The 12,773-nt window shown below is 39.3% G+C and overlaps 1 protein-coding gene across 7 annotated transcripts in view; it reads left to right on the forward strand.

The window, feature by feature from the left end:
- Positions 1 to 12,773, forward strand: part of msi2a (musashi RNA-binding protein 2a) — a 250,874-nt gene that overhangs the window by 194,245 nt on the left and 43,856 nt on the right. For all 7 annotated transcript variants that reach the window (XM_046862014.1, XM_046862015.1, XM_046862020.1 and 4 more), the window contains one exon: positions 8,650 to 8,764. In XM_046862014.1, coding sequence (XP_046717970.1) covers positions 8,650 to 8,764 — 115 coding nt within the window. The remainder of the gene's footprint in view (positions 1 to 8,649; positions 8,765 to 12,773) is intronic.

A 12,773-nucleotide genomic window follows, 5' to 3' on the forward strand; every position in this document is an offset into this window, starting at 1 on the left:
TTGACAGGGTTGTTCACATGCTGTGCTGGAACAGATAATGGATTCTGCACTTTCCCGGTGACTGCCAATAATACCGCCTACCTCTGTTCTATAGGTTTTATGAATTCCTGTTCAGCAAAAACTTCTTTAATGCTTGGAATTATGAGCGTTCCCCCTCGAGAGGTAAATTGTTGTGTGCCTCTCTTATAAATCTTTTATAAAACTTCTAAGACCAATTTTATAGTAGAGAAGTATAGTAGAGTTAGCAGTAAATCAAGCAAACACCACTGAATAGATATTTAGGTGCTGGATAATTTTGCATTTTCTCGTTCTTGAAATGAGACGCCTTCCACCAACAGTTGTCTCCAGTTATATGTTCAAAAATCAACACTGATTAAATTTTCAAGTTTATTTCTAAAGGTCTTTTCGGGTCCCGGGTGGTCTAGTGGTTAGGATGCGGCGCTCTCACCGATGCGGCCCGGGTTTGATCCCCGGGCAGGGAACCGACCCCAGCCACTCTTAGTGCCGGTCCCAACCCTGGATAAATGGGGAGGGTTGCGTTAGGAAGGGCATCCAGCGTAAAAACGTGCCAAATCAAACATGCGGAGGATCCGCTGTGGCGACCCCTAATGGGAGAAGACGAAAGAAAGTTTATTTCTATAGGTCTTTTCACAATTGTCTCAACTCAGCCTGGGGTGACTTTTGGCAAAGAAAAACGCCTTTAAAAGGTACAAGGAAGAAAACTTTAAAGGATCCAGACTCAAAAGGGGAACCTATTCTCATTTGGCTGTTTTAAAGAATGTGATTATAAATCAAATAACACGAAACCCGGGAGAGTGAGAAATACCATGAGTACCAGTGTGTGTGATTATGAGTATTAAAATTTAAATTTTATTCATCACATGCACATACATACATAGTGACAGCGACATGCAGTGAAATTCCTTATACGACTGTCCAGCATTCAAGTACAAGGAATAGAATTTAAGATATAACTTTTTTTTTTTACAAAATAAAATAGAAAAAATAAAATTACTGTAATTTCCAGACTATAAAGCGCATATATAAGCTGCACCCACTGAATTTTACAAATATTTTTATTTTTAACATAAATAAGCCGCACCTGTCTATAAGCCACAGGTGTAACGGGTGAAATATGTTGCGCTTCCTTTAGGAGCATAGAGGTATTTTGGGAATAACCTGGCACTGCATTTTCCCGCTATAACTGAGTGTGTTCAAGACGAGGATTATGTCCTTAATATTTTCTGATGCTCATGTCTAAGTTTCTTTGACTAACCCGTAACGCTGTTGCCAAGCAAATAAAAAAGCACAAGTTTTGGAAACCTGTCTGTGCTTATATGATTTCTGTTGCAACTGGAGTTAGTAAGCTCTCCCTTCACCCAGACTCAACGCGTTACAACGGCTTGTATCTAAACAGTAGCCGACCAAGAAAGTCATTGTTCACTGTCTTCCTCCTTCCTTTCACAACTATTTCTCTCGGGAGTTTATCTTTTGGCATCGTTGTGCGTTTAAAAAAAAAAAAAAAAACGTTTTTTCTCAGCTCAGAACACAGGTGAGGTTCGTTTTTTCGTTTCCGTTCGGAAATTTCATTGGTCTTATGTTATAGGGTTCAGTTTTTTTGGCTTGAAGTTTGTGAAACCGGGAAAAACCCAGGAAAAATTCATAAATTAGCCGCTTCGTTGTTTAAGCCACGGGGTTCAAAACGTAGGAAAAAAGTAGCGGCTTATAGTCTGAAAAAATACAGTAAATAAAAAGTATAAAATATAAAAATATATGAAAATATATGTATATATAGGAAGCAGTATGGCAGATATTGACAATACAAATTAAAGTGATTTAGTGTGATTGTCCTTTAAGTGTAATGTCTTAGAGTACTGTCTTTTCTTTAGTCTTATACTGTCAGATGAAGTTGTGGAAACAGAAGCTCCTGAGTAATTTATAAAATAGCTCAACATCTGACATCATTATAGATCCAACACCAACTCCTCCATGCCTAGAGCTCTATAATGTTCATTGACAGAGAAACAGCATAGTGCAAATGGACATCTAACACACAGTGTGCTCTCTTACTGCACACCTGTAATGCTGGTGTGTATAAAAAGTGAGAAAAGTCATTTACAGGATTTTGTGATGAAACTGAGTTACTGTTACCAGCCAAGTTTTCCCCAATATCAGCAATTCAGCATTATTTTATCCATTTCTTCAGTTGTATGTTATTTTGTAGGACAAGACTTCCGGTTCTTACTTTTCACACAGCAGCTATTCCATCACTAGTCTTTCTTTTTGAATAAATACAAATTTATATGCCAAGAAACCTTAAGGTGAATGCCACAGAGCTCTGACACTAGAGACTCCTTCTATAAAGGTTAAATGCCTTATTTCAAAAAACTTCACCATATTTACAATTATTTTTGATAACACAAAAATAATACATTTATTATTATACTTGTCTTTCGTAAAAAACGTCCCACGAAGGGACTGTTGCTATAGAAATGGCAACATATTAGACAAAACGCATAAATATAAGCATGAGATTTGATTTGCAGGCTGCACTGCTGTCAGAACTGCTGTTACAGAAATATGAATATAAAAAAACAACAACGACAAGTTCTGACCAATCAGCTCCGAGATTCGTGCACTACTCTTGTGCTGAGGATGTGCTCAGTGGTGCTTCGGTGGTGGTTTATAGAAGCAGATGGACCAGTCGGTGCTGATCAGCATGCTGTTGTGGACTGGCGCTTTGTGGGCTGCTTGGCAGTTTGGCAGATGAGTGGGAGCAAACCAACATCTCCACTCCCCTTCTATCTCCTTTTTCCCCACCACCCAAAGTAGCCTAGCCTCTTGCACAGCTCTCGCCCAGAGAGTGATGTTTTTCTGCCAATCTGCCATGCATTCTTCACATCCATGCGTCCCTTATTCATCCTGTCTCCAAGCCTGGGCTCGCAGTCTCATGTGGGACAGTCATATCAGGACATTTGAACAAGATAATACACACACATACACAGCATCCCTGGAGGCCCTTCCTACTCACTGCCCAGAGGCTCATTTTTAACCTCTCGCTGCAGGAATAACAAACCCTACATGCCCTTAGTGTAACAGGAATAGCTGACGTTGACACTCCTCGCAGGGAACAATAAAATCTTGTAAATAATATGTAAAAGTTGACGCTGCACAAAAGTAGAAACTGCGTTTTCCAGTAGGAGTGATGTAGCGCTGAAAGACTTATATTGATTGGTTAGAAGCTTTTAATTAATTTTCTACAGGTTTTTTTGCACCAAGTTGTATCCAAATCCATTTATTGATGTTTTTGCAATCTTGTAACACAAGTCCGCAAACTTTTTTTCTTTCTCTAATGGTAGGGCGGTCTGTAACAAAAAATGACAAGCTGGAGTGACTACCAGTATTATTGCGGGGATTTTATTATGATTTTAAATGTTTAATGTTAAAATATATTATGCCTCCTAATGCTTTATTAGTTTAATATTGTGTTATATATTGTACCGACAAATGAGCATTACTTTTCAAGAGATATATAGAGTGTTATTACTATCATAATGACACTTTTTTTAATACAGTCAAGCCCCGATAATTCGCGGTTCGGAACTCGCGGCGTGAAAAATTAGCGGGTTCTCATTTGGAACCTGACAAACAGCAAGTTGCGGATTATCTTAAATTTTGCAGAAATCTGCAGCGGGACTGAATGTTCAGGAACGTTACAAATAACATTTAAAACTGTTTTCACTAACACATTTCATAAAACAATTGTATAAAAGTGTATGTAACACAATATTGTACTAAAGTGTGTGTCCAAAATTCACAGATTTTCTAAACTCGTTGTCTTAGAACGTAACCCCTGTGAGTTCCGGGGGACCACTGTATTGATTGCTATTGAAATCAAAACATTAATTGTACTTGCCGATAACCGATTTTAAATGGATACTGGATATAAACAAACACCCCAAGTAAAATAGTACTGAACTTTATTAGGAAAAAAAAGAAAAACAGTACTGAATCATGAAAATGTGCTAAAGGAAAGTGTTCATAAATAAATATAATAAATCGCTCTCCGTGCAGCACGCAGTCTCATGTAAAAGTAAAAACAAACAGCAGGTGGTGTCAGTAATTCGCCCCTAGAGGCCTCTCTCGTAATGACAGTCACCTGGAAACTGGAAAAACTATCGGTATCGATTGGTAGGTAATCAACTATTGTTGCCTCTAATAATAACGAAGTTTGAAAAAACTTTTATTATCAAATACAGATATGATATGAATAAAAATTATATTTAAAATGAAATTTGAAAAATTAGTTTCTGGCATTGTTCAGAGGACCTTTTTGAATGTGGAGGCCATAGTTTCTGGCCCCCTGTTGTAACAGAAGGATTATTTAAAAAAAAATAGTTTTCTGACATCCCTAATGGAAGGAGCCTCTGGTGGAAGCATTTTGTAGCGCACAACATGCCACATCACAGCAGCCTTTTGCTGACTTTATCAGCATCACCCCAGTGTAAAATTCCTTACATACAAGGAGCACTGATAAACACTGTACCTCCGTTTCAGGACAATCAAAATATGAAAGTATAATCCAAAGTTTTGCCTGTTGGTTAAAAACCAGACTGAGTGCTCCAAAGTTTACTGGCTGCGAGCAAGGTGGCTCAACTGTCAGACATTTCGGATTAGCAGTTTTGATTACATCGAAACAGTGTCAAACTCAGCTCATGTATATCTGTGAGGTAACCAGAGATGCCAATTTCTTATTTACGTGTCGGCTTGATAGACATTTTGGTGTTTTGGCAGCACCTACAGTACTCAGGCTAAAAGCAACCTTCGAGGCAGCCTGAGGTCACATACACACACACGCACGAACACATTTATATGGAGTGCTTTTAAAGCTGGAGGAGGCCGGGTGTGCTCCTGCTGGAAAAATCACAGCTTTCTGTAAACGCCTGTCTTCCTGAAGAGAGCGAGAGAGCTGGCCGCTTAAATGGAAAGGACTCGGCCCAAGAGGCAGACTCTCAGCAACAAAAGTGTGTGTGTGGGTGTGTGTGTTTGTGTGTGTGGCACTGAGGAGGACAGCTGGAGCTGGTGACTTTCGACATTTCCGGGTGTTAGCTTACAGAGATACTCGTAAAAAGCACACGGTTGTTGCTATTGAACATGTTGAGATTATACTCAAGTAAACATGCATAACCTTGATCTCTCTCTCTCTCTCTCTCTCTCTCTCTCTCTCTCTCTCTCTCTCTCTCTCTCCATGCTTTTCTTCTCCACTGATTGGGTCTTAAAATATTTCCTTGATTGTCCGGATGAATGCTGAGAGTGTCTGTGTGATGAGTGTCAGCAGGAGAGCTGCGTGTACGTGCTCTCCTACACAACAACTGTCTTGGCCTTGGTTTCTTTGGACAGATGAATTGTGAATTGCAATAGACGAGAGAGAGAGAGAAAGAAAGCAGGCTTTACCCCCTCAGATGGACAGGCCCGAGGCAGGCAGGCTGACGAGTCGATCACCGCTGCAGCAGAGCAGGTCGGCACGACGCCGCAGACATTTTCAACGAATACAAGCTTGGCCTACCAAAGAGCAGAGTCCTGTCACAAGCTCGCACGGATATGAGAACACACAGCGGAACTGTCAGGACGAATCTCACCGCTCGAATGATATTTGAATTTTCATCATATTTACAGTTTTATAGTGTATGATCCCACCGTCTACTTTTAGTCGCCTTACGCAAGACTGCCGAAACACACGTTGTGGAAACTTTTTCGGGGTCTTTTGTGTGTCTTAATGAATAAATACGTCATGTTTTAGTAAGCTGGCTCATCCAAACTAACATTATAGCTGCATTTGTGATGGTTTATTTAACCGGGGTGTCTTATGTATAATTCCCGTTAATATCTGGACGATATAAACTGCACAACAAAGATTTATGGACTTTAATAGACACTTTTTGTTTTATATTTAATTACCAGTGGACTGCATTACAACATTCCTGTGTTCAGAAACTGGTTCCTGCATCGATTCTTGTTGTTGTTGTTGTTGTTGTTGTTGTTGTTTACTCTTGGATATTTAGGTACAGCTAGCCATTAAACACTGTAAAATCCAGCTAAATATCAGCAACAAGAAAACAACAACTGCAGTCGAAAGGTTTTCCAAGGGGTCTTAAAAAAAAAAGTATGAAGTTTTCAAATTTTAGGCCTTCAGTTTTAAAATTCACTGTTTCAGGTCTTAAATCATTTTAAGCAGGTCTTCATTTTTCGATGTCAATGCAACGCTAGGTCTAATGCTCACTGAAATGCTGCCGCAGCATTTAGAATGTTTTCGTTTGTTTGTTTCTGTGGTGGTGGTGTTGCTCTTTCTTATCGCAAATCTAATTCACTGTATTACGACTACAAATGAGACCAACACGCGACAGCCAATCAGCTTTCTGTTATTGGTGCGGATTTCTTTGATTGTACCGCAGACGTAAAACGGATATTATTTTTCAGCTATGGGGAAGTGAAAGTTTAGCGAAACTTGGCATTAAAAAAAAATTTAGGGTTTGGTTAAGGTTGCTAACAACGTGTCTGTGTGTTTTTGATGTTGGGATAAACTGTAGGCTTTAAATTTCATTCTTAATGCTCTTTGAAATTGTCTTAAATCAGACTTTGTGAAACCTGCAGAAACCCTAAAACGTGAATATTCATCTGAATTATAGTTGGTGAAATCATGTAAATACAATGTACACACAGAAAATATTGACTCTGTCTGCCATTAGTATATCATTCCAGGCTCATCAATATAAATAGAGGCTCATAAATATTGCAATGCTTTTTAGTACTCACTCGGATGCGTAATTAAACTTCAAATGCAATTTTAAAGATAGTTTGGCCACTCGAACACACTCGTATACAAGTACACACGGTATTTTCTGAGACACACACATACACACATTGTTCTGCTCTAAATGCTGGACAAAATTCTCTTTGTGCACTTTTTGCTTCTTTGCTCTGCATGGCTGCTGGTGCATTTGTTATGCATTCGAGAATGTGCGTGTGCGCTTGTCTTTTCTTTTAGCAATATTTAAACAGCAAGCAAAAGCTGCTGTCCTTCTGTCCTTCCCTGACACTGTGTGTGTGTGTGTGTGTGTGTGTGTGTGTGTGTGTGTGTGTGTGTGTGTTTGTGTGTGTGTGTGTGTTCTCATGCGTTCTCAGCACTCACACACGTCTGCTGTGGTCAGAGCTAACGTGTCAGTCAGAGGCAGGGAGTGGAAGAGAGGAATATTTTGGCGATTTTAATAAAATGAAATAGTGTGTGTGCTAGTAGTATGTGCTAAATTGGAAATTTCCCACTGTGGGACAAATAAAGGTTTATCTTATCTTAACTTAACTTATCTTATCTTATCTTATCTTATCTTATCTTAAATTGTGCAACATCCCTCCAACAGGGGGCACTGTTTTGGAACAGAGGTACTCAGGTTAGGAGAGAGTAATTGTTCATTTCACAATATAATAAGAAGATAACAGTCAGACAGCATTGGCGTTATTATTATATTTGTGACTGAAAAACACTAAAGCAGGTAAAAAAATCTAAAAAACAAACATTTACCACTCCTAAAAAATAATAAGAGTTGGATGATATGTGTTTTAGGAAACGTGTGAAAGAAAAAAGAGCTTTATAAAGTCATCAGTGGAAATTGTTCTTTATTTTGAATGTCTACTGGCAGGGTAAACCTTAAAAAAGATTTAGGAGGAAACATGATGTAACCATTGTAATGAGTCAGTGAATGTATGTGTATATGAAATATATGTTCTAGAAATGTAGAAATGTATGGTCCTAAAAGTATGTTCCTTTTTTTTTTTTTTTTTTTACATGCAATAAACGAGGCAGTTTAACAGCAGGAAAATTAACTTCGACCAAACAGATCTATAAATGTACAAATGCTAAACTTTATTTTCATTGACAAATCCTCCCTTAGCAAGAATAACTGCTTTACACATGTTTGGCATCCGGGGAGTTTAATACAAACAGTCAGCTGGAAATACTTTGCTTTGCCTCTTGTAAAATTAGTTCTTGATTTCTTTCCGACCCTGAGATCCGCTCAATCCGAGAGCAGTTGAGTAGGATTTAGGTGCAGTGACTGGGCAGGTCATTCCATGACAGATACACTCCAGCTGACTGTTTGCTCTCTACATAACACTTTCAGAGCTTGGACTTATACCTCGGGTCATTGTCTTGTTGTATAATGAAGTAGGTTCCAATGCGCCACGTCCAGTTGGAATTGCATGGTGTTGAAGTATGGAATGGTGGTCATGTTGCTTTAGTATTACATTCACCTGGAATAAGTCTCCAACCTTTCCTGCTCTAAAACAGCACCAAACTATTAAACTTCCACCGACATGTACGTCTGTGGGTGTGAGGAAGTCTGCTAACATTTCTCCTGTTCTCCGCCTTGCACAAGTTGTTCTGTTAGAGCCAAAAACGTCAACATTTGGACTCATCTTGCCCACAGAATTTTCTTCCAGTCATTCAGTGTCGAATTCTTCTTCTCGCGTTTTTGCGTGTAAACAAACGTGTCTCAAAACCCATCAAAAACAAGGTGTTTCCAAGCTTTTCACTGGCACTGTATGCTGCTGCGTTATTGTGCTGTTGGTGACACCTGCATCTCTGTGTGTCTACAGGTAGAATGTAAGAAGGCCCAGCCGAAAGAGGTGATGTTCCCTCCAGGCACACGGGGCAGGGCCAGGGGTCTGCCCTACACCATGGACGCCTTCATGCTGGGAATGGGAATGCTGAGTGAGTACAATGCCACACACATACACACACACACACAAACACACACTCATGCCGGCAAGGCTTTTCTCAACATTCTTCAACAATCTTCTCTTTCTTTAGCTCAAGTGCATGTTCTGCATGTATGCATGCTTCGATAAATCATTGAAATGAAAAAATCATTTCTGTGTCGAAATGGTTTAATACTTGATTCGATTGGAACAGCAGCACTACACAAGCTCAGGTTTAAAATACATGACTATGTAAAATAGTAGGGAACAGCACATTTGCGAGGTTACTTAAGTAACTAATAAATGATGTTCGCTCGCAATGCTGCCGATGTTTGTATAAGCCAAACCTACACTCAACTCTTGAGGCATCATGATGTATAAAATACAGCTTACACATCACTATGCAACAAATATCTGCTTGCTGGTTCGTTTGCATTAAAGAAACAGCGACTCAAGACCCAAAAAGACTAAAAAGCATAATTTGCCCGGGAAAACTTAACCTGTGTGTAAATAGAAAAGTCCTCCAAGCAACAAAGAAGCACAAGAAAAAGGAAACAGTAGTTGTGAAGTGACAAGCTGGGAGTAAGGGGGCTCGTGTATGATTCCACGAATAACGTATTGTGAGGACTCGCTGGAAGAATCGAATTTTGTAATTATGTTAAAAAAAATAAAAGTCGTCCCTCGATTTATCTCGCGTTCTCACTTTATCACGATTTTCAATTTGGCACGTAACTATTTTGTTTCGCGAATGGTCCCGATTTCGGTTCATCGTACGAAATGAGTAGCATTACATGAACTTATGGGTTGTAGTATCCTGTGACATCAAAAAAAGGGCGGAGTTAAAGACATAGATCACCAGATTTAGCCAATGAAAAGAGAGAAAGCGGTGAAGTGTATCTTTAACTAACCCCTTTTTTTGACATCATAGGACACTTTAACTAATTAACAAGCAGAGAAACTATGCATAGGCTACGCTACAGTACTGCATCCATTTATCGCGGAAATTCGTTTCGATAGACGGCGGACGACTGTACACATAGATGGCAAGTTGACAACCCTGCTTTAAATAATTTTTCAATATAAAATATAACACAACACTGTTTTGACAATTTTTGCTGAGGAAAAAACAGACAGTTTGTTAAGTTGTGAAGATTTAAATATCTAGAATATAATTAATTAAATTTTAATGCATAAATTAAATACGCAAGCTGCAGTACATCATGTTCGAAAACAGATAAGTTACTGTTGTAGAAGACAAATGCTATAACAAGTGAATGGATCAGAGGAACGCAGCAAGCTAACAGGCTTGATTAAAAAAGGAAAAAATATGCGTTGGTGTACAAATGCATGAGCATTCACTGAAAAAGTGTATCTTTTACTGCTGCTGTTATTTGCTGCTTTTAGATTTATTGTTTATCACACCGTTCATCACTATGTTGTGTCACGACAGAACAGATTCAAGATCCTGAAGTTAGCAAACAAACAGTTTGCACAATAGCACTTCATTAAACGAACCATTTTCACTTGATGAGAATTATGCAGTTTCTGCTTATCGTGCTGATGTTTCACCTTCCATGACTTTTCTTTTCATGTGCTTGTGGATTACTGTGAGACTTCTATACCACACAAGCTTTGCTTTGCATAACTTGCAGGTTACAGTCTTCTTTGTTGAGTTTTATATAAAGTGCTTCCATTGCCTTGGATGACTTGTTCTTGTTCCTGCTGCTGGTTTACCCTGTCCCTTCCGCCCTTTTCGCAGGCGGCTGTGATATCTTACCGTCACGCTAACCCTAAGCATAACTTGTTAGCATCTCAACTAATCGATAATGGCATTCGTTGACAATTAATTTTATTATCGTTTTTAATCGATTAGTTGTTGCAGACCTAATATGTATTATATATATATATATATATATATAGCAGTGGCTTTGAATGAAAGTTCTGAAAAGATAATAAAAATGTAGTTAATCCCAGTTATTTTGAAACCATATATGCAGCTGTATCATCATTCTTCTCCCAGCTCGCAGCATTAATGCACGCTGAAGATACGGTTGAACATTACTGATTGTCTAAATGACAAGTGAGGTCACTCTTGATTAACAGTGTGATGTGCCAGGCCCCTGCCAACCTGCAGTCTTGAATTCAGGGTAGTCCCATATGGAAATGAGCCTGTGTAGGCGGGGCTGGGCATCACAAGGCGTATGCCAGTGCCCAATGGAGCACAAGCTGCATTACCAGCGCAAATGAGGAGGAAAATTGGGATAATGCTCTATTAGGGGCTCACCAATCCATCTGCCTGACCTCTGCTCTGGCTAATGACAGCCCCGGTGAATCTCAGGAGCTTCTCACCGCTCCAGAGCCACCTTGCAAGCTAACACTCTATCATAGTCATCCCTATAACACACAAGCACACACCACAGCACAGCAGGCAGTGGCTCTGAGGCGGCACCCTGAAACGAACAGAGTCTGATTCATGTCCTTTTGCGACTGTGCGATGGTAGCAGCAGTATGTAAATGGCACTGGGGCCGCCTTTTCTTGCCAGCTTTCCCTGCAATCTGGCCGGATTGAACTTTTAACAAGCCGTGTGAACTTTTCCAAAGTTCTTACGTTTCAACGCTGAGCTGTGGAGAAGAGAAGAGAGAGAGAGAGAGAGAGAGAGAGAGAGAGAGAGAGAGAGAGAGAGCAAGAGAGTCTTTGGAGTGTTCATGTGAAAATATTAACTCCAGACTTATCCACACTCGTGCTTATCTAAATGAAATTGGAAAACGCAGGGCAGCACGACATAACTTAGTATAATTTGCATTCGAACGGGGGGGCAGCTGAAGATCAGGACTCATTATTTAAGGAACTGTAGGTTCCCTTCTACGCCGGATCTCATTAAAACTCCTTCCTCGGCTCCTTTGTTTACCAGTCCTAATCGAACCATTTATCTTTATTGTGTTGTGCTGCATGTATGTTTGCTGAAATTAATACACATTCGAGCTGGTGAGGAGTATGGGTGTACCAGATGGATAATTGATTTTAAAGTGAATCGGAACCGTTGAGCCATAAAATAGGTGCATTAGCATGCATATTAATAACGCGAAGAGGAGGGAGAAGCTACAGCGGCAGCGGCAGCTGACTCTGGCTTTCCAGAGAAAGCGACAGCCCTTATTTACCCTGACGTTCATCATGCTGAGGTGCTGTCTAATGCATGATGCGTAAATAACATCATGACCATTATCACCTTTATGCTTAGTGGGGTTTTTTTTAGCTATTGAGAATCAATCTTCTCGTGTAATCTCTTTAAGAAAAATGAGCAGAGGTAATGCTTTGTTCATACAACAAGGCAAAATCTGACCCCGAGTAGCTGAAGATTCGAAGAGGGGTCCGATTTGACTACCAATCTCACAGTTAAATCTCAGCAGAGGTGTTATGAAACGAGGGTCATGCCATTTCGGTTATATAAGGGTCCTCAATGTCTGATTATATAATTTATAGCCTTTTTATGAGAAAAAATCCAAATTTGAAAAGAAAAAAATTCTAATAAATATTTTTTTTTTTCATTTTTAACACGCATAAATAAATCCAAACACTTGACAATTCTTATTCAAATATATAAATCTATAATCAGGGACACCATTAAATTCTAGTTTTTAGACAGAAATTTTACACTGTAAATTACAAGTGGCTATTTTGCGAAAATATTGTAAACATCTATGTTTTTCGGTGTTTTTTTTTAAATAAAAATTATTATATTAAACAAGAGTGTTAATTATATTGCCGCGTGTTTGATAAACATTACCGCAAAGCATTGTGAAGTACTGCAATTGGACCAGTCAGTGTGTAACCAAACATCGACTGCCCTTTTACTTAATGCTGTAGCTAGAACTTTCTTCCGCTGACCCCAGACTAATTTAGCGATTGATTGCAGTAAGGCTTTGATTAGCAAAGATTAATCCTGAAAGGGCATCTCCCGAGCGTCTCGCTTAAACATGCCGGACACACTCTTCTACCCCAAACCATGCTGAGGCCTATTAGT

This window comes from Silurus meridionalis, chromosome 11 (genome assembly GCF_014805685.1).
Source record: "Silurus meridionalis isolate SWU-2019-XX chromosome 11, ASM1480568v1, whole genome shotgun sequence".
Classification (NCBI taxonomy): Eukaryota; Metazoa; Chordata; class Actinopteri; order Siluriformes; family Siluridae; genus Silurus; species Silurus meridionalis.